General features: G+C 50.0%; 11 protein-coding genes across 11 annotated transcripts; 6 read left to right on the top strand and 5 right to left on the bottom strand.

Moving 5' to 3' along the window:
* Positions 1-149: 149 nt before the first annotated feature.
* On the top strand, positions 150-1,543 carry PEX2_073850 (O-phospho-L-serine:2-oxoglutarate transaminase; the record flags this gene model as incomplete). The annotated part of the gene is made up of 2 exons (XM_016744655.1): positions 150-914; positions 974-1,543. 2 exons carry the CDS (start codon positions 150-152, stop codon positions 1,541-1,543), a joined length of 1,335 nt encoding a protein of 444 aa, XP_016600479.1.
* A 221-nt stretch (positions 1,544-1,764) lies between these two features.
* PEX2_073860 (cytochrome b5 reductase family protein) lies at positions 1,765-2,925 on the bottom strand (the record flags this gene model as incomplete). The annotated part of the gene is made up of 1 exon (XM_016744656.1): positions 1,765-2,925. One exon carries the CDS (start codon positions 2,923-2,925, stop codon positions 1,765-1,767), a length of 1,161 nt encoding a protein of 386 aa, XP_016600480.1.
* Positions 2,926-3,216: 291 nt separating this feature from the next.
* PEX2_073870 (putative amino acid transporter) lies at positions 3,217-5,108 on the top strand (the record flags this gene model as incomplete). Its single annotated transcript, XM_016744657.1, has 2 exons — positions 3,217-4,242; positions 4,293-5,108. 2 exons carry the CDS (start codon positions 3,217-3,219, stop codon positions 5,106-5,108), a joined length of 1,842 nt encoding a protein of 613 aa, XP_016600481.1.
* A 331-nt stretch (positions 5,109-5,439) lies between these two features.
* Positions 5,440-7,377, bottom strand: PEX2_073880 (glycoside hydrolase family 32 protein; the record flags this gene model as incomplete). The annotated part of the gene is made up of 2 exons (XM_016744658.1): positions 5,440-5,801; positions 5,865-7,377. The coding sequence occupies 2 exons, from the start codon at positions 7,375-7,377 to the stop codon at positions 5,440-5,442; spliced, it is 1,875 nt and encodes a 624-aa protein (XP_016600482.1).
* Positions 7,378-8,063: 686 nt separating this feature from the next.
* On the top strand, positions 8,064-9,710 carry PEX2_073890 (Major facilitator superfamily domain, general substrate transporter; the record flags this gene model as incomplete). Its single annotated transcript, XM_016744659.1, has 3 exons — positions 8,064-8,246; positions 8,297-8,678; positions 8,722-9,710. 3 exons carry the CDS (start codon positions 8,064-8,066, stop codon positions 9,708-9,710), a joined length of 1,554 nt encoding a protein of 517 aa, XP_016600483.1.
* Positions 9,711-9,981: 271 nt separating this feature from the next.
* On the bottom strand, positions 9,982-12,313 carry PEX2_073900 (CeGAL family transcription factor; the record flags this gene model as incomplete). Its single annotated transcript, XM_016744660.1, has 5 exons — positions 9,982-10,251; positions 10,337-10,934; positions 10,987-11,994; positions 12,043-12,134; positions 12,203-12,313. The coding sequence occupies 5 exons, from the start codon at positions 12,311-12,313 to the stop codon at positions 9,982-9,984; spliced, it is 2,079 nt and encodes a 692-aa protein (XP_016600484.1).
* Positions 12,314-12,717: 404 nt separating this feature from the next.
* On the top strand, positions 12,718-14,607 carry PEX2_073910 (amidase; the record flags this gene model as incomplete). The annotated part of the gene is made up of 5 exons (XM_016744661.1): positions 12,718-12,965; positions 13,018-13,039; positions 13,109-13,381; positions 13,438-13,632; positions 13,699-14,607. The coding sequence occupies 5 exons, from the start codon at positions 12,718-12,720 to the stop codon at positions 14,605-14,607; spliced, it is 1,647 nt and encodes a 548-aa protein (XP_016600485.1).
* Positions 14,608-14,808: 201 nt separating this feature from the next.
* Positions 14,809-16,100, bottom strand: PEX2_073920 (replication factor C subunit 4; the record flags this gene model as incomplete). Its single annotated transcript, XM_016744662.1, has 5 exons — positions 14,809-15,034; positions 15,103-15,525; positions 15,579-15,678; positions 15,735-15,955; positions 16,012-16,100. 5 exons carry the CDS (start codon positions 16,098-16,100, stop codon positions 14,809-14,811), a joined length of 1,059 nt encoding a protein of 352 aa, XP_016600486.1.
* Positions 16,101-16,612: 512 nt separating this feature from the next.
* On the top strand, positions 16,613-17,273 carry PEX2_073930 (uncharacterized protein; the record flags this gene model as incomplete). Its single annotated transcript, XM_016744663.1, has 3 exons — positions 16,613-16,976; positions 17,039-17,107; positions 17,173-17,273. The coding sequence occupies 3 exons, from the start codon at positions 16,613-16,615 to the stop codon at positions 17,271-17,273; spliced, it is 534 nt and encodes a 177-aa protein (XP_016600487.1).
* A 101-nt stretch (positions 17,274-17,374) lies between these two features.
* Positions 17,375-18,679, bottom strand: PEX2_073940 (protein GET4; the record flags this gene model as incomplete). Its single annotated transcript, XM_016744664.1, has 4 exons — positions 17,375-17,955; positions 18,007-18,159; positions 18,294-18,550; positions 18,636-18,679. 4 exons carry the CDS (start codon positions 18,677-18,679, stop codon positions 17,375-17,377), a joined length of 1,035 nt encoding a protein of 344 aa, XP_016600488.1.
* Positions 18,680-19,102: 423 nt separating this feature from the next.
* Positions 19,103-20,680, top strand: PEX2_073950 (DXO/RAI1 family decapping nuclease; the record flags this gene model as incomplete). The annotated part of the gene is made up of 7 exons (XM_016744665.1): positions 19,103-19,177; positions 19,239-19,481; positions 19,551-19,582; positions 19,792-19,895; positions 19,948-20,118; positions 20,171-20,470; positions 20,520-20,680. The coding sequence occupies 7 exons, from the start codon at positions 19,103-19,105 to the stop codon at positions 20,678-20,680; spliced, it is 1,086 nt and encodes a 361-aa protein (XP_016600489.1).
* Positions 20,681-20,861: the final 181 nt, after the last annotated feature.

Genomic DNA, 20,861 nt, shown 5'->3' on the forward strand with positions numbered 1-20,861 from the left:
GAAATTCCAGTAAATCCTGGCATTTGAACATATAAATAGCTATATCTCTTACTTTTCCTGCAAGGTTCCACCGCGGTCCACACTTTGAGGTTTTTCTCTCCCGCTTCTCTCTTTCTCTTTTACCTCAATCCACCTCAATTAATCACATCATGCCTTCCCGACAAGAAGTCTCCTACTTTGGAGCTGGTCCAGCTCCCCTCCCGACTGCAGTCGTAGAGGCCGGCGCAAAGGCATTCGTCAACTTCAACGATACCGGACTCGGACTCGGCGAGATCTCGCACCGCTCCCCCGCCGCCAACAAGATCCTCAACGATGCCAAAGCGAACCTCTCCGCTCTCCTCGATATCCCTGATAACTATGAAGTCCTGTTCATGCAGGCTGGAGGAAGTGGCGGGTTCAGCTCTGTCGTGCAGAACCTGGTCTCTGTCTGGATTGAGCGCCGCCGCCGCAGGGCCGAGGCCGACGTGAAGAAGGCCCAGCCCAGTGCGGAACAGGCCCAGGTTGACGAATTAGTCTTCCAGAGACTCCAGAAGGAGGTCGATGAGGAACTGAAGCTGGATTACCTCGTGACTGGATCTTGGTCGCTTAAGGCTTCCCAGGAAGCGAGCAGACTGCTCGGCTCGAAATACGTGAATATTGCTCTTGATGCTCGCAAGGCCAACGATGGGAAGTTTGGAAAAATTCCCACTGAGGATTCTTGGTCCTTGACTCCTACCAAGAAGGAGGGCGGCAAGGGATCTGCGTTTGTCTACTTCTGCGACAACGAGACCGTCGATGGTGTCGAGTTCCAGCAGTTCCCCAAGTCATTGGAGGCTCAAGGTCAGGATCCTGAAGATGAGCGTCTCGTCATCGCCGATCTGAGCTCCAACTTCATCAGCCGGAAGGTTGATGTCAGCAAACACGCTGTCATTTTCGTACGTTGACTTAAATCCCTACGCGTTATAAGAGCAGTACACTAACACAATATATGCAGGGTGGTGCACAGAAGAACATCGGTGTCGCTGGTATCACCATTGCCATCGTTCGCAAGGATCTCCTCCCTCCCCACACCGCGACTCCCCCCCCTGCTCTCCTCCACCGGTTGAATCTCGGCGGTCTCCCCGGCCCAATCGTTCTCGACTACGCAACCACCGCAAAGAACAATTCTCTCTACAACACCCTCCCTATCTTCAACCTCTGGATTGCGGGTCAGGTCATGGCTGACCTTATTGCCGAGTTCGGCGCTCAAAAGGTCAGCGGCCAAGAGGAAGTCGCCAACAAGAAGGCGCAGCTTATCTACGGCGCTTTGGACAAGTTCCCGCAAGTGTACCAGGTTGTTCCTGATGTTAGCGTCCGCAGCCGTATGAACATCTGCTTCCGTGTCAGCGGCGGTGACGATGTAAAGGAGAAGGAGTTCATCGCTGGCGCAGAGAAGCGCCTTCTCCAGGGCCTCAAGGGCCACCGCAGTGTAGGTGGTATGCGCGCCAGCAACTACAACGCGGTTCCATTGGAGAACGTGCAGAAGCTGGTGAAGTACCTCGAGGACTTTGCTACAACACAGTAGATTGCGTTTGGAGAAAACATCGGTGTTTGAGCGAATTCAACCTGGGGCTTTGGGCCAGGAATGTGTGATGGGTAACGAAATAGGACGCTAGAATGTGTCCAGGACAGTTGCGACTGTGTATTCAACATAACTCCCAGTATATCCATACTATATATATGCTTTAATGACAAAAGGATTCCGATATTGATACAAAAGTGGTCCAAAAGCCCAAGAGAAAGTAGTCAGAGCTTCCACACACCCCAGTCTTTGAGATCAAGTTCCTTGATTACTCCTTTCAGGGGGCCCTGGAGTTCCTGGCCTTGTGCCCACAGCTTGGGCCCAGCCATGTAACTGATGAACCCCTCAGGACCGGAAACCAAAATCAACTTGCTCTTGCTCTTGCGAGAGTCACTTGTCGACGCTGGTGCAATGGCACCTCGGATATCTTCCTTTGTAATGAACGTGTTTTCCTCGTCCAAATAGTAATCCACAGTGACCTGCCCGGGATACTGGGACTTGAGCGCCTCTAGCTCTCGCACAATAATAGAACTTTCTTCTGTTCGCAAAACATCCACAGCATTTTCCGATGTGGTTTGCTGACTCCTCGACGAGCCAATCCACCCAGAGAACCAGCCCCGGCGTGGCTGCGGCTTCAGCGAGTCACTGTGACCACCAGCGCAGTCATCCTTCAACCGATTCGCCCACAATATATGGATCCTCGGCCGACGCTCAGTATGCTTGCGATTCAAAAGAGAATACGCAGCCTGCAGAGCAGGCGCAATCCCCGTCCCCCCAGCAATGAAGAGTATGTCCTCCGTTTCCTTCGGGATCGCGCATTCGATCTTGGGTCCACGCATCTCAACGTCAGCGCCTACATCGATGTTATGCAGGTAGCGCGACACCTCTCCAAATGGGTCCTTCCGAATGAAGAACCGCAGGCATCCCTCATTTTCGTCGTCGACGCTTAGCGATGTCGCCGCCGTCGTGGGCAGCGGCGTGTAATCTCGTCCGATTTGTAATTGTGGTTGTTTGAACATCACACTCCAGACTCCTGTCTGCCACGCTTCCTCGTAGACATCGTAGTTGCTGTCGCTGGGTTTGCGTGGTCGCAGCGTGAAGAGGCTGCTGGTTGCTGATACAGGCTCGCGTGATACAAGGCTGTATTTGGTAAATGTTTCAGGGTTCAAGGTTGCGGAGGATATGTTTTGAGATCGGATATAGGCGCCTGCACCTGCTGCTGTTGCGCCCACGAAGACGATGCTTAGCCAGCGGCGCGAGTTGGAGTTGGAACGGGAGGATTTCGGTGACGTTGAGGTTGCCGAGGTTGAAGCATAGCGTACAGGTCGAGCTACAGCTCCAAGACCTTGGCTGCTTCTCCAGCATAAAGAGGATAATTTGTTCATGTGGAAGTGCAATTGAAGAGAAAAAGAAATCGCGGGGGGCGGAAATTCAAAGGTCGAGGCCAAGAGAGAGCCGATTGGGCGATCGACAAGAAAATGCACCCCCTTGGCGGTTTCTTCTTCTTCACTTCAACGCACTTTGGAGATTTCTCCTCTCTACGGACTTCTCATTCTCGACATTCTCGATATTCTCTTCGGGCAATGGAGACTCCCCTTGGCCACTCCTGACGACATACCTTTCCGCCATCCTCTCTCTCTCCTTGACGACTTGTACACGCTGGACACAAAGAGAATATGTCGAATACATATCAAGGCAACAGGAATGGCAGTCTCGCCGCGCCTCGAGATTCACTAGAACTCGCCTCCCTCGCATCCTCATCCCCCGGCTCCGTAGGCGGGTCCTCACGCTCCTCTTCCCCCGACGGCATCTCCTCATCCCGCAAGCTCTCCCTCGAGGACGAAGATCCACTCGCAGAATCGCACACAGATGCCGAGCTAGGAACAGGCCGTCACAGAGCTCAGAGCTCATATTCTATATCCTCTGCTTTCGATTTCGGGGGCACTCTATTCCCGCTATCGCAAACACAAGGTGGCTACGCGCCCCTAGGTACTCCGTCCGCGGACAGACCAGGGTTCACAGATGGATCGCTGGAGCGGAATAAAACATTGACATACCTGAATGGGCTGTCGCTCATCGTCGGGCTAATTATTGGATCTGGTATCTTCTCATCGCCGAGTCAGGTCAATGCCAACGCGGGGTCGCCGGGCGCCTCTCTCATCGTTTGGGCGGTGGCTGGTCTACTGGCCTGGACGGGAGCTGCTAGCTATGCAGAGCTTGGAGGGGCGATTCCATTGAATGGAGGCTCGCAGATATATCTGTCCAAGATCTTTGGAGAGCTGACCGGCTTCCTTTTCGCATGGTGCGCCGTGTTGGTACTGAAGCCTGGGTCTGCAGCGATCATCTCTCTCATCTTTGGCGAGTATGTCGTTCGTGCATTTGTGGGCGCTGATGTGGGTGACGTCAACCCTTGGATCAACAAGGGTGTTGCATTTGGAGGGCTTGTGGCAGTGACTCTGCTTAACTGTATCTCCACCAAGTTTGCTACCCGCATTGGTGACTTCTTCATGTTCTTCAAGTTCGTTGCTCTGCTAGGTGTCACTGTCATCGGCATTATAGTTGCTGTGACTGGCTTCTCAGCTGGAGGAAACGCAAATGAAGAATGGAAGACGACAGGATGGTTCGAGGGAACCAACACCGAGATCTCTGATTTTGCAGTGGCCCTGTATGCAGGTCTCTGGGCATTTGACGGCTGGGATAATGTGAGTTGACACTCAACTATTCCTAAAATACTTCTACTCACATATTGCAGACCAACTACGTGACAGGCGAATTCAAGAACCCAAACCGCGATCTGCCTCGAGTCATCCACACAGCGATGCCACTGGTCATCCTCTCCTATCTGCTGGCCAATGTCTCATATTTCCTCGTTCTCCCTCACTCCACCATTGAAGCAAGCAACACCGTCGCAGTACAATTCGGCGCAAAGGTATTCGGCGCCGCCGGAGCCCTGATTCTAGCTCTCGTCGTCTCAGCCAGCTGCTTTGGAGCCCTCAACGCAACCACCTTCACAAGCGGCCGGCTAGTCTATGCAGCCGGCAAGGAAGGCTATCTCCCCTCGATATTCGGCCGCATCGGTCTCCACGCCGCCCCCTCGCAAGGCCCTCCAGCAAGCAGCCGACTGCGTCGCCGCTCCTGGGCCCGCAAGTCCCTCTCCCGTCTCTTCGGCGATGATTCCAGACTTGGCTTCACGCCGATCTATGCCATGGCTTTTAACAGCGCCCTGACTGCCATCTACATCGTCGTCGGCGAGTTCGGCACCCTCGTCACTTTCTACGGTGTAGCCGGATACACCTTCTACTTCCTCACCGTTCTCGGCCTGATCGTCCTCCGTATCCGTGAACCACTGCTGGAACGTCCCTACCGCACCTGGATCACCACACCCATTATCTTCTGTTGCGTTAGCTTGTTCCTCCTCAGCCGGGCTGTTATCTCCGAGCCCCTGCAAACTCTGATCGTCATCGCGTTCATCATCACCGGCGTCCCCGTATACTACTGGCGCATATATCAACGAGATGGTCGAATCGATGTTCCCAGTTGGAAATTCTGGAAGCGCGGTTCCCAATAAGTTCAGGGTAGCTCGTCGCCCGCTCTCATCTTGTTTGCTCTTATGATTGTGATACCCATGCATATATAGCTGGGGTGTATGGTACGAAGTGAAAGCCGTCTTTGGTGTTTGTGTGTGTGTTCGCGCTTGCAATGGAAGCCTTTTTGGCGACGATGTGATGACCATGGCTCTAGGCGGATGCATTTTTGATTGCTTCATCTTCTTGCTGGTTTCATGATGCCCCACGCCGCGTCTGCTTCTACCCTGTTTTATTACTAAGATCTAGTGCGCTGCATACTACATGTGGTGCATACTATACATAATGCTCATAATATTTGCATATTGCAATTCATCATACTCCAAGACCATCCCAGATAGAAGCTTGCACGAGAACTGCAGCTGGCTGTTCATCATCCGCTTCAGCATCCGACTCTGCGAAGAATAGTGGTCCGAAGCAACGATCTCCTGGGTGGTAGATTCGTGTAGATATGACCGTTCTGTTGTTGGCAAACACTTCTAACACACTAGAGTCTAAGAAGGCGTGTACTCGAAGCGTTTCTTCAACCTCTTCGCCACGCTCGTTCAAGAATGTAAATAGTGTGTGCGGAGCGGTTTCATAGCCGTGGTTTACTTCGGCGTTATCAATCAGAGGCCGGTGGATTTCGAAGGTCTCACTTCGTGGATTCCAGGAAAGAGTCGTGCAGACTTGACCATCTAGAGGAATGAGTATCAGTATATATAGACGATAGGCTTAGAGAACCAGAATCAAAGACTTACCAGAAGTGTGTGGAATCTTGATACCCACACGAGCACACGATTTGCTAACGGAAAATTCGGCGTCGATTTCCCATTTAGATGTTCTCAATATCACAGGACCTTGTGAAGGTGATGTGGACAAGGCAACGCCAGCGAACTGACTCTCCCGAGCGTTTTGTCTCAGCCGAGTAAGTCGGCTATCTGGGCTGATCTTCATGGTATGGATCGTGGAGGTACCGATACCAGGTGCATCGGGGACTGCATCGATTGAAGTAATTGAACTCAACTGCGAGATTCGTGCCTTCTTAACATTTTTCAATGTCATCAATCCCACCACACGAGGAAGTGAAACCAAACCGCTGAATCCTTGGCGATGACGCAGAGAATCAGACAGATCTTCTTCCGTGATCCAGCCATAGACGATATGTTGCGAGGTTTGAGGGTCGTAGAACGAGTTGGCTGCATAGTAGCAACCGTGATCGAAGATACCAGAGAATCCATATGAGGCTAGGGGACTATCTATGGAGGTAGATTTCTTTTCTCCGTTAGATTTGATAGACATCCAGAGCTGAGCTCGGGCTACTCGTCTCCGACGTGCTTCTTGAATCCCGTCTTGGTTCGAATCATCCGGCGGCACACAACCCTCAGCTCCCATGATGATGAAGTCCCGAGACGTGCCAGTGTCATTGGTCAGTGTCATCAGGTTAACAACTTCCCAGTTCACACCGTAGTCGCCAGACCAGCGAGATGGTCGTAGATTGAGACCGACGTCGATCAATGGGCCAATGAAATCCCACTTGGTGAGATCCGTTGCTTGTACAGTATAGACAAAGACTGTTGGGCTTTTCTTGCAAATCCCTCCTGATATAAAGCCATATAGTGTTGACGGTGTGTGTTTGAAAAAAGGTCCATTAGCCCAAGTTGTGAGCCAGGGATCTCTCCAGCCCGTGACGTTAAGATGTGAAGGCGGGCCAGTGAGGACCGGGTTGCAGTCCTGGCGTTCCCAAGTCTCGCCTCCGTCTTGCGAGACAGCTAAACTGAGAGTCTCACTTCCGACTGTGTATGGTAGGGTATAATGAATCGGGAGATGTCTCACGGAGGTGTATATGATTGTGAGGGCTCCCGGCTGTCCGGAGATATCGGTTGGCTGTAGACATCCCGTAAAGACGCCGAGGCGATCATATTCAGCAGAGGGTGCCAAGATGGGATCGGTGGATGTCTTCCATGACACCAGGTCTAGGGATGTAGCATGGCCCCAGGACATATTGCCCCAATCATTCCCATGCGGGTTCCATTGAAAACTCAAATGATATAACCCTGTTTCTGGGTCAAATCCCAATCCAGAAGGGTCATTCATCCATCCTGCTGGTGCTGTGACATGGAATGATGGTCTCCATTGTGAAGGGTTCTGAAGTAATTTCTTCTCTTCATGAGATTCGTCATTAACTTCATGGGTTTTGCAAGGAAATTGCCCGGCGTTTTGCTGATGTTTGAGTGTAAGCATGTCCAACTCTGTGATGACAGGAGCAGACATCTTTGATATTGGATTTGATGCAAAAATTAAAAAAAAAAAAACTTGGACGAGTCGTCGCCGAACCAGGTGGGGGATGATGATATACTTCCAGAGTCTATCACCGTTCAAATTTGGCCACTTCCACCAAAACACGTGCAGTATTCCCTGAGAGGTATACCCTGAGACTTCAAAAGTACAGTCCGAGGAGATAATTCACAGAAAACAGAGATGAAATGTTGTAAAGGCCTTGATCTTCAAGAAGGATTTCCCGATTCGGGAATTAATCGGAAATAGTTTCGGCATTTGCAGGAGGATTGTCGGGGAAATGCAAGAAACCCCAAAGAAACCCCAATTAAACTGGCAAATGAGTTAATGAGCTGATGATCAGATGGGGTAATGGAGTATATACTTTGTAATGTCGATATATATAGTTCATGAGGATGCATCATTTTAGTCCCAGGCATTTCCAGGGTCCTCGAGGAAATCTCGGAGAAACTCACCAAACAAAAAATCCGGGGGGTAACTTTTTTGGAAGGAAAATCCGGGGGGGGATCCGGGGAACTTCTCCCTTTCCCCTTCTCCCCTGATGTTCATATCATCCATATCATCCAAACATATCCAAACATATCCAATATGAATCGATATAAAGTATAAAGTATAAATTCCATATGGAAGTGTGTCTTCGAGGGTGTGGCCTCAAACGCATCATGTCTTTCAAGTGTCCCTCGACTGAAACACAACACGTCGACTACTCAGACGCGACCTCGCGTCCAAAGTCCCAAGCTATCAATGCCCGGTTAATCTTCGCCTGTACAATATTTGGTGCCGCGTCCTTCTTGTTTGGATTCGACGACAAGATCATTTCTCCTGTTGCTGCATTACCGGGTTTTGTGGGTGTTGCAAAATCGTAAACAGGTGATCTAAGCTGATTCCAATGCAGGTTGAGAAATTCCAAGGACCTAACCCAGTCACTGGAAAATATGTCCTCACGGCTCGCAATCAAAATCTGGTCTTCTCTCTTCCATTGGTGGGATCCGTCATCGGAGGTCTGCTTGCTTCGCCAATGAATTTCCACCTGGGTCGCAAATGGCCATTGATTGTTGCATATATCATCTCGGTGGGTGGCGGATTGCTGCAGGTCTTTGCACCGAATTTTGGGGCCTTTGTGGGAGGTCGTTCTATCAATTCGGTTGCCTTGGGTATCATAAATGCAACTGCCCCTTTGTATATCTCCGAGGTATTGATCCTTTACCGCTTGTTCGATGTTCAATCTCGCTTATCCTTACTCTTAGGTGGTTCCCACCTCTATACGCGGAAGATCTGTCAGTTCAATGAACATTTTGAATCTAACGGCTGGCGTGGTAGGTACAGCGGTGGTATTCAGAACGGAAAAGATCCATGGGACTCTATCGTACCAGATCCCAATGGCTGTACAGTGTGTTCTGCCTGTGCTTCTTCTTTTCCTAACAGTGTCTCTTCCAGAAAGTCCACAATGGCTGGTTGGGAAGGGAAATATAGCAGACGCTCGACACAGTCTACGGAAATTACGTGGGTTCAGCGACGACGAGGTTGAAGATGAACTCCGTCTCATGAGGCTGTCTGAAGAAAGGGAGCGCCAGCTACACGCCCAGACCAAGTTCTGGCACATATTCCAGCGACAGCACCTCAAGCGTACCCTGACTGCCGGCTCATTCTTCTCTCTTAATCAAATATCAGGCATCATTCTTTCATCCACATATACAACTGTCTTCCTTACAGAACTGGGCATTGCAGATGCCTTCGCCCTCACAATCATTTCATCCTGCTGCACATTAGCCGGCACTATTGCTGCACCCTTCGTCATCGACCGTGCCGGTCGACGTCCCACGGCATTCATCGGAATGGGGATTCTGTTCATAATTGACGCCGTGGCCGGTGGCCTAGCCTTCGACAGAGGCAATAAGAAAGCCACTATGGGAATTGCCGCCTTGTCCTTTGTATTCAATTTCTTCTGGGCAGCTTCCTTTTTCTCGTTGTCGAACGTCATGCCCTCCGAAATGGCAACCCCTAAACTCCGCCACCACACCATGGCCTACACGATTGCTTGTGCACAAACAACTGCCGTTATCACGACTCTCGCTGTTCCGCAGTTGACTTCGGCGGATGCGGCTAATCTTGGCGCGAAGACTTATCTCATCTTCGCTGGATGCATGGCTGCCATCATTGTCTTTTTCTACTTTTTCATGCCGGAGACGCGGGGTCGGACTTTTGCTGAGATCGATGAGATGTATGCGGCTAAGATCCCTATGTGGAAGTGGAGGTCGTATGAGACTTCATTGGAGCTGAGGTCGCGTGCGTCGAAGCGTTTGGCATGACCCCAGTTCATTTTTCGGATCATAGTGTATAAATCTACTTGTAGAGCAAACGCTCTATACTCTTCGCATTGTACCATGGAAATATATAAACTTGGGGTATAGTTAAACTCGCTCTATTGGTACACTGTAAAACCCAGCGAAAGATGATGTTTCCATGTACAACATGGCCAATGAGGTCTAAAAAAGTAAATGCATGTCGAAAGCCCATTTCATAGGAATTGGAAAAGATCACTCGAGCCAAATAAAAAAAAACACTCCCGAAGAGCCTTACTCATCGTTGCGGCCACTCCGGAGCTTTGGCTTCCATAATCTGTAACGAGCGGAGATGAGCTCGGTACTTCTCCAGATAGGGATGGTTTCCACCACGGAAGCTGGTCATCAGTAACAAAAAGTCTTCAGCAAGACTCTGGGGCGTAGAAGTCGTGGTTGATGGTATTCTTTCAGTGAAATTGACGGGCATGTTCAGGCCAACCCCGTAAGACGGGCTTGTATTGCATAGGATGTTCGTTGCGCAGATTGCGATGTCGTACAGTTTTTCGGTCTGAATATTCAGTTGTTAGTATGGAGTCAAGGTCACGAGCCGAACATAAACATATACAGGATATAGATGTGAGCAAGTTACATACCAGACCGATGCCATGGGCTTCCATGGAGCTCAGCCGTAATGACTGACACAGCTGAAGAGTGGTTTCAGCAATGGATACGGCATATCCGAAGGTTAGCTCGGGATGTTCCGAATGGGCACTCAAAAGCCCGTGGGTTGAGGAGAGAAGCCAGACACGGTTCTGGAGCCATTTCTGGGTGATGAAAACGTCCGCTGCTTGGGTCTCTCGTAGGCCCATGGCAAATGTAGCATTGCTGGTTTCGCCACGACCTCCCTTGGCTCGCTCGAACCAGTCATAGCCGCGATATCGTTCGGCTTGATTGACTCGATTGAGATTTTGGTGGATGGAGAGTGCCTTGACTTCGGTGAGCCGTTGGCAGTACCCATTGTTGCTATCGCATCGGCGGTTCCAGCAGTCGATGACATCTTCGTCGATGGCATCGAATAGTTCCATCATTCGTGCAAGACCCATCATCCCCTCGGCATCCTTCTCGTTGTGGACCATAATGCCAGAGACGACGCTATGCGTGGCGCTGTGGATGAAATCATGCACTGACCGCATGGTGAATCCCGGCTTCCCCCAAAAGGTGATTGGGTGTCGCCGCTGCAAAGCATAGGCTCTGAAGCTTATGGTCAGCGGGTTGATTTTAAAAGAGCTAGCCGTTTACTTACCTTTCCGTAATAGAAAGGACGAGGTACGTTCGTAGTCGCTGGCCTTTCTCTTCCCCGGACAGATCCTGATATGACTCGGGATCATTCAATCCTAGCGTGGCTGCAAGATCTAGTGCCTCCCGTATCCGGAGCCACGCTGCGTTGTGCTGGTTACTTCCAAACAAACAGCCAAATAGGAAAAAGCTTGTCAGGACAGCTTCAATCGTTGGGTTCTCGCCAAAATCCGAACAGCTTCGCATTTTGGTCGCTGCGTTCATCATGGCTCGTGCCTGCAGAGCTCGAGATGAGGTCGTCGGCCGCTCGTTGATCTCAATTGGCTGGGTGAGCGAGAATGCACATAGGGACAAGAGCATGGCCCCGAACTGGGAGTTCTTGCGATGTTCTTGTGTGATCATCGAAGTGTACAGCGATGATCGGTTGAGGACGGGTATGGTCGGATGCAGTCGATCAAAATAGACATCAATCCAAGGGATCATATTTGCTTCGTTGATTGTGGATGGCCAGACTGCATCCCCCTCCTGGGTATCTGAGTGCATAGACCCCACGGTTGGTGAAAATGGCATATTTGGAGCTTCCTGCGGGGGCATTCCCATGGCCCCAGCATCGGGGACTGGTTGAATGATAGAGGGAAGAGATGGCCTGAGATATACATTACTTCCTGGATATTCGAAAACAGGGACTTGAGAATCCAGATTATCTGGAAGCCAGTACTCGACGTCATTTCGATCGTTCCAGCTCATGGCGCTGGCGCTGTTGCTGTGAGAATCTATAGATGTGGTTTCCTCACCCCAGGCTGCCATTGGAGGTGGGATAACTGAAGGCGCTAATCCTCCGGTTCCCTCTAGGGGCATCGTGGCTGGACCCTGAGTGGGGGTCCAAGGTGCTCCAGGCAAAGGACCGGCTTGTCCGGACTCCACCGAAGAGGTCGGAGTTTGGAATTGGAAGCCATTTTTCGATTCTTCTTGGGGAGTTATGACAGTCTGCTGCTGTCGAATTTGCGACACGCGACTTTATCCCAGTCAGTGATACTATTCACAGTCACGGGCGATTACTCACTGCCCGGTTGGTCCGCGCTTCTTCTGTGGTTGAAGGAATGTACACTCGAAGCCCATGGACTCACAAGCCTTACAGGGCTGTGACAAGCTACACTGGAAGCAAGTTAGTATGTTCAGTGTCATTGTGATACATAAGGGGGGTGGGAGTGTGGATGTCTTACCTTGATCTTGCGGAATTTGCATTGGTCGCACGCTCTCTTGGCGATAGCAGATTTATTTGATCGGATGGCGCCCGTGGCAGTGGTGCCGGTCGGAGATCTTCTAGCTTCCATGTTCCTAAATCAGTGTTTGTAGCTGTAGAGCTATAGCTCTCTCAGGCAGAGAGATTGAAACATAAAACCTAGTGAGGTCGAAGAAGGTTTGACCCACATGGCCAATTGGCCCCCTTCCCCCGCCTCTCCATTTTCTCATCTTCTCATCTTCTCATCTTCTCATCTTCTCTTTCTTCACCAGAAAGATCATAAAAATGACTCCAAATTATTGGGGAAAATGGAAAATACGGTAAATCCCGGTTAGATAAAGAGAAAATAATTACTCCAAATATGTTTCTAGTGGTATTTGACGGAAAGTGTGCCACACCCCCACTTGATAAGACCCTCGGACAGCAGTCCGAGCAGACTATATCAAGCTAGTCTTGACCTCCAATGGGGCTCGTGCAAGTCCAATTCATACCAAAATGGGCAGCTTACAGACTTGGGAAGAGATTGTCTCCCATAAGCAACTCATCAGAGACCAACTCCTCGCACCGTATTTGGTCGATGTAGCTCAACGTCTGCCGCAAGTACAGAATCCCGAGGAGCGTACTCGAGTAGAAGATCCCTTGGTTCAAAGGATCACAGATATTGACAATGTCGCCACGCTACTGGAATGCCTGGAGAAAGGGGAGTTCCAAGCAGAACAGGTGGTCAAGGCATACATCCAACGGTATGTCTTTGATCGGGGGTTGGAACAGACTATATACTAATGTGATCGGTAGGGCTGTGGTAGCACATCAATTGGTATGTGCCTCGCATCTTCGGTTCCATTTCTATCCCGGCCAACTCACTGATAAAATCTGGCATGGATAGACAAACAGCCTGACCGAGATTATGTTCGAAGACGCCCTAGAGCATGCAAAGCAGCTAGACGCCGACTTTGCAGAAAGTGGAAAGCTCAAAGGTCCCCTGCATGGAATTCCTATCACCCTAAAAGATCAATTTAACGTCAAGGGCCTTGACACCACCCTGGGATATGTGGGCAGGTCATTCGCCCCGGCCCAGGAAGACGCGGTGATTGTGCAGATCTTGAAGAACATGGGCGCCATTGTCATCGCAAAGACAAATCTTCCACAGAGTATCATGGTTCGTCCGAGATTATCACTGGCAGTATCTGATTTGGAGATTGACTCTACCTCCAGTGGGCCGAAACCGAGAATCCTCTCTGGGGACTCACGAGCAATCCCCGCAATCCAATCTTTTCACCCGGTGGCTCAACTGGCGGCGAAGGCGCTTTGTTGACATTGCATGGGTCACTATTCGGATTCGGAACTGATATCGGCGGAAGCATAAGAATCCCACAGTCTACAGTGGGCTTGTATGGCTTCAAACCAAGCGTAAGCATCAACCGCCAACAAGCAGACTTCTTCCTCTTCACTTATCTGTGCTTATGATCCCCACAGAGCGCTCGACTCCCCTACCAGGGCGTACCCGTCTCCACCGAAGGCCAAGAACATGTCCCATCTGCCATCGGCCCGATGGCTCGAGATCTCGCGTCTATCAGCTACATGAGCCGTCTGATAGCAAACAGCCAGCCCTGGGACCTCGATCCGCGATGCGCTCCTCTTCCCTGGAATGATACTGCATTCCAAGAACCCCAAGATCGACCTATGGTCATCGGTTTGATCCTGGATGACGGCGTGGTAAAGGTCCACCCACCTATTGCGCGCGCCCTACTAGAACTCTCAGCAGTCCTTAAAGCACATGGCCACGAGGTTGTGGAATGGGATACATCTGACCATGCGGGGTGCATTGAGATTATGGATCTCTTCTACACGGTCGACGGAGGTGAGGATATTCGTCGGGATGTAGCCGCTGCCGGCGAGCCGTTTATCCCTCACGTTGAAGGGCTGGTTAACCGCGGCAAGGCTATCTCGGTTTATGAATATTGGCAGTTGAACAAGCGGAAAGCTGCGGCGCAAAAGAAATATCTGGATAAATGGAACGCGATGCGGTCTCCATCGGGTCGGGCTGTCGATGTTCTGTTGAGTCCTACTTTGCCCCATACGACTGTGCCTCATCGGAAATTCCGTTGGGTTGGCTATACTAAGATTTGGAATTTCCTGGACTACCCGGCTTTGACGTTCCCAGTGGATAGAGTGAGAGCCGAGCTGGATGTGTTGCCCTCGGAGCCCTATGTCCCAAGAAACAGTATCGACGAGTGGAATTGGAATCTTTTCGATGCGAAACAGGTGGATGGATATCCCGTGAATCTACAGATCATCGGCAAGAAACTCCAGGAAGAGAAGGTACTGGGAGCTGCTACAGTTATTGAGAAGATCTGGAAAAGTAATCTCGACAAATCCAATTGAACTACCTGGGATCGATAGGCAGAATATGAGATTGGGTCAACCCACAGACTGAATGACGTAAATCGCCGTTGATTGAACTGATTTTTGGGATAAATATGGTACACGTAACTCATTATGCAGCTTGGTGGGATATCTGCCTCCAGAGTCACTTAAAATGACAAACGCCGTGGGAATATGCAACAAGACAAGCATTTTTGAGTCTCAAGCCTTGGGGGGCTCGAACAGATCGGGTTTCATGTTAATCTTGCAAAGCTTCGCCACACAACCGCTCAGTTGAAGCAGCGACTGCACACCATCCAGGATACGCATATGCGTGAATCCAATCTCTCGAATGAACTCCAACTTGGAATGTTCGGACAATGTGGGGATGGTTTTGGTGACTCGGAACATGGTACTGATGATATCGTGAGAAGAGTAACCCAGGGTCCTGTAGATATGAAATAGTCAGAAATCTCCAGCACCTCGAAACACGAAGCAAACACATGTACAACATACCATAGCTCGTTCAGCCCCTCTAGTGCCACATCCACCTTGCCTTCCCAGCAAGCCTTGATCATGGCCTGGACTTTAACCGGGTGGGGACTGTCGACTACTCGGAACACATTGTCTCCGCTGACGAAACCGAAACCGGACCAAGTACTCTGCAGGTTGTTGATAGCCTGGCGCATGTCACCCTCTGCACTGAAAACAAGTGCAGCAATTCCATCCTCGGAGTGTTCGACCTTCTCCGCCTCGCAAATTTGCATCAACCGTTTCACAACCTGAGCATCTGTCAACCGGGCATAACGGAGAATGGCGCAACGGGATTGTAGGGGTTCAATGATCTTGTTCGACTGGTTACAGGCAAATGCAAAACGGGTGGTGGAGGAATAGATTTCCATAGTACGTCGTAGGGCTTGTTGAGCACCGGCGGTCATGCTGCAGGGATATGTGAGTCCAATGACCAAAACAAAACTCTGTGGAGAACAAACCTATCGGCTTCATCAAGGATTACCAATTTATGGCGACCTTGGGGTAGGGTAACCTTCTTTTGGGCAAAACCTTTGATTCGATTGCGCACCACATCAATACCTAGATCATAGCATCAGTATCAACCGGGTCATATAGCAAATTATGCCAAAGCTAACCTCTCTCATCACTGGCATTCAATTCCAGAACTGCCTCCTTGTATGCATCTCCCAGCATTTGCCGCGCCAGACATAGTACTGAAGTGGTCTTTCCAATACCCGGCATGCCGGAGATGATAACGTGTGGCATATTACCATCTTTGGCAATGATCTTTAATCGTTCCACTGTTTCAGTGTTGCCGACAATATCATCGAGGAAGGTTGGGCGATATTTCTCAACCCTATTGAGAAGCCAAAGGTTAGCTCTGCCTGATGTTCTCGTGGAGGGAAAACCTACCAGGGAAGCTCATAGTCCACAGGGGCACCAGCAGCACTGGCCTTGGCACCATTGCGAGAAGCATTTGAGGAAGATTCAGCTTGAACCATTATGAGTAATTTGGTGATTCCAAGGTGAAGAAGTGCAGTGAAGGGGAGACGCGAAAGAAGCACGCGTGGGAAACGCGATAACGGCTTATCAGCTGGCCTGTGCACTTCACAGTGAGATGTTTGGCACTGAGGGCATTGAAGCTATTGTTTTGGTTATTTCATATTGTATAATCTCTATAAGATCCTCGGTAGTCAATTGTTTCTAGTATACTGACTGCCGCACATGTAGTTTAGTTCAATGCTGGTGTTGTCGTGGTCGTTTCTTTTCTCATCCCCTCCATTCCGCGCAATTCTTCCTCTCTTCATCCCAACAACAATTATTCTTAATACCTAGCAGCTGGCGATACCTCTATTCCCTCCAATTTAGACACCCTAACACACATACCCGAAATCAATCTGCTCCTCGAAATATCTACGCTGCCTCTCCGCGACGCGACGCGCACGGCTCCCCGCATACTCAGAACCTCCGGCCAAACACAGCAGAGAAAACACAAACCGCAGTGTGTACAGTCATGCAAACATCTGGAATGATAAACCAGACCTCTGTCCGCCGCAACCTCTTCCATGGGAACCTCAGCCGCCGACCTGCTTCCGCAGGACCACCCAATGGCACAGTTCCTCAAACCCACAGCGGCCTTTCCAATCGCCCCTCGCACCGACTGAAGCCTACATCCTCAGACTCGGGGCCGCATACTCGACCATTTAAAACTGTGGAAAATAAAGATATTGTGGTCCGGGACAAGAATGGCAGCTACAAGCTTGAGATTCCGACATTGCCGCAGGCTCTAGTTGGAGAGGACGGAGAGGAGCTGGCTGAACTTGCGCCGGAGGATGGAGCATTCGAATCTTCGGAACTCACTGGGCGTGACAAAGAGAGTGCGTTTTTATCACAACATTTTTTTCCTCTACGAAGTATAGTCTGCTAATACTTGACACAGAGTTCGAGGCGGCTCTGGTGGAGATGATGGTTCGGCACCGGACGAGACAATCAAACGGTGAAACTGATGGTAAGTCACAGTCTGGTTTTGAGACTTGACAGTCCTTTCGGTGATCATATACTGACCCGAAACAGAGATTCTAGATATGGTGCACGAGAGCCTACGCAAAAAGGTAGCATCATTGGATGACGATAATTGGATGTTTGAGCCTGAGAAGGACTCGATTTCTAACTAGACAGGGCTGCGCTTGCTGCATGCACATTGATCTCATTACACTATCAGTTGGATATGTTTCCTGCAAAGGCCTGCTTCAAAGACCCACGCATCAAGTCTCTCTTAATCGAGCTCCATGCTCGAGGGCGGTGCCTCGACCTTCTTCCGGGATTGCGATGCTCCTCTGCCACCTGTCTTGTTCTGACCTCCTCCAAACAACATACCGCTCATCATGTCCATCAAGGGGTTTCCTTGGCGGGGAATCTTGATGGCGAAGTACTGCTCGCCAATCTGAGCCAGAGCATCGTCCCAAATACCAACTTCTCGAATTTGTACTGCATAGTGTGCGGTGAGCTGTCGGAAGAGATCGGCACTTCCGCGCTGGATAGCCAACAGCAACATGGTGAGGAAGTTCACCAAAGGGAGGGCAGGGAACACCCGGGCGTCGGAGCTGGCACTACTGACATCCTGCACCCCGAGCTGAGGATTGGCTGCTGCAAGCCGCGAAGTGAAAATAAGCAGGGCTTTATTCGCGCTGCGGATATTTCCAGTGAGGAGGTATGGGAAGACTGCGCGTGACGCATAGATCGCGGCGGTGTGCGGCTCGTCGCTGGTGTACCACTCATACTCGAGCTTTGCAAGAGTCTCGGCTGATTCAGAGGTTCCTAGGGTGAGATGTTTCTCGGCATCGTATGGCTCGTTATCTGAGGCATTAGATTAGAATGAATCAAACATTGCGCTTCGACATCACTCACCTTCGGCGTATACTGAACCAACCGCATGATGTAAATCCGGATCTCCTCGCTCGAGTGGTCCAAACTTTGCACTCCATCCAATCATCTCTTGGATGAATCTCTTTCGTGTGGGTTCATCCGACGGGAATTCGCGCAGTAGCTCGATCAGGCGCTCTGAAGAACAAAAATATACAAGTTAGCAATGCTAGATCTATGGTAGGTACTGGGGCAAATCGAAGCACCAAGATTGACCACCGCACGCTGCAGTAATCAAACCCCCATAGTAAAAACATGTTGGATAGACTCACTCTTCCGAGAACGACCCTCTGCATCATCATTTCCGCCTGAGATCTCCCATTCGGCTTTGTTGTATACCTCAAGCACCAACATGATGGCCAAGTCTCCGCCACTGGCCGATGCACCCTGCTGGGAACCAGCTTTTAATAGCTCCTTTGCGCCACCAGCCAGGATCTCCGCTGCAGCATCGTAGTTGGACTGCTTGATATACCGGACAGCAATAACACGTAGTTGCTGGTGAGCCTCATAGTAAGCACCATCAGCAATCCTATAGACAGCAACAGACAGTCAAAATGGGATCCTTCAAGGTCCAAGGTGGTCCAAGGTAGTTACGGGCCAGGTGGGATTCTCACTTTTCTCGCTGGCGGGCGATGACCTTATCAATCCGGGATGCCATTGTGAACTGAAAGGAAGTGCTGATCAAATAAATCAAAGAAAAGTAGAATCGAGGACGCTATCAAGCAGAGTGCGCAGTGCAAGAATGTTCGCGGGGAGTTGGATGAGACTTGGTGGGGACGCGGCAATTCGCCCAGGGCCCGGAGAACATGGCATCTCCGTCATCTTCTCAAAATACCTTATGGTTGCTTTATAGCTGGAACTACCAGCTTTGTTTTCACGCGAAATCTGCAATTTTTGCTGTTTGGAACCTGTTCGTCCTATTGACCACTGTTTCCGGCGATATTACGATAATACCACGCCATTACAGACATCCCTAACGACTATACGAGCTACCTAGGTCGCGACAATCTAAATCAAGGACGAAGCAATCGCTCTTCTTCATTCGGCCATGTCCATCACTCAATAGTGCGACAAATACATCATGAACCGGTCTACTTTCAATATCCAGCCCCTGCACCGCTTCGGCCGCGCAAATACCTCTATCCGGAGACCAAAGGTAAGCTAAAGACCTGGCGCCATGTCAAACAAATGAAAACAAATAGCTCACCTGGTGCTAGGAAATTGCCTGTTTCTCTTATGATGACCAGCGTCGTTTTTCGCTGGGCGATTCGTCCATGACCTACTACTACACGCCGGCTCTCCCCGCAGACCTGAACAAGGGCTATGAGACATTCCAGAAGCTTGATGATGTGCCCGATGAGCACTTGGATGCCTTACTTGATACCCTTGTTGCTCATGAGAAAGAAATAGAGAAGAAGTGTGATGTAGACATCGTCACATGGAGAGGAATGATGACCAAGGTGTGTTGAGTTGAAGACTAGCATGGACTGTCATCCAATTTCGAACCAAATTTTGACATCTATGTACAGATTCTAACAGCTCCCTTTGATAATATGAATGGGTTCGTAGCCCTGATCTATTCACCAACATAGTGTGCTGTTTCTCTAACCCTGGGCTATCTCTAGGTTCGAGATGAATGCAACTTGTTTCCAGGTACGATATCAATCTCAGCAAGATTTTCTAGCCTCAATTATCTAATATATATTATAGGGCACCATGTTTGTATACCTAGCTACTAGAAGTGCTATATAAGGTACTGACTTGTTCCAGATTCATCGAAGAAAACAACGAGTATAAGAACCAACAGAAAGAAATCCAACGCAAGCGAGGATCACCACCTGGAATGGCACCACAGGAACTCATGATGTATTGGGGTGTGTGAAACAACTCATGCAAATATATGCCTAAACCAATTAACAATATTAGGCTACAAATTCGAAAAGCTGGCTGTACTTCCAAAGACGTGGGATGAATCAACTCGCGAAGAGATCGAAGGCCGCGAAAACGAAGTCGTCAACAACGCAGCACAGTATTGTTCCGTTGTTCGCACTGGGATCGGCAACGTGCGTATGATTCTCGGTGGAGAGGTTGATGCCAGTATGTTTACCATGCTTCTCGTAGCTATACCCAATGCTAACTTCTTTTCTAGTCTGGGACAGCAAGCCATCGCGAAAAGAAAGCCCCATTAACTGGGTTGAGCTCAAAACATCAGCTCAGATCCGCAATGAACGCGACATGATAAAGTATGAGCGGAAATTGCTCAAGTTCTGGGCACAATCATTCCTGCTCGGTGTGCCTAAGATCATCGTAGGATTCCGTGATGAAAATGGCATTTGCCGTAGCTTAGAGGAGCTGGACACAGCCAGTATTCCCGGAAAAGTGTTGAGTGTCGGCCGGCGGTCTTGGGATGGAAACGTCTGCATCAATTTTACTGGTGCTTTCTTAGAATGTGAGTGTTCTTTTTGGTGACTTTATAGCAGCACTGACACACCTTCCAGGGCTTAAGCAGACCATCAATCAGGAGGGGACGTGGAGAATTCGGAAGAAGGAGAAGTCTCCGGTTATTGAGGTCTATCAAGTTGAGGAGCAAGGACATGGCGATATTCTCTCGCCTGCTTTCAAGGCCTGGCGATCAACGACGACCTCTGCAAGTTTGTGATTGGAAGGTCTGATGTATGCTAGTTAGTGCTAATGTATCTTTATCGCTTGTGTATCATTCCAAGAGATGAAATCTTTCAACGGCCTCTCGTTTCAACGTACTACAACCCCCCACCCACTTGGTCTTACGCTCAACCCGAGTCGACATGCGGTCCGAGGGAACCCCCAGGGGAGACTTTCTA

This window comes from Penicillium expansum, assembly GCF_000769745.1.
Source record: "Penicillium expansum strain MD-8 chromosome Unknown contig255, whole genome shotgun sequence".
Classification (NCBI taxonomy): Eukaryota; Fungi; Ascomycota; class Eurotiomycetes; order Eurotiales; family Aspergillaceae; genus Penicillium; species Penicillium expansum.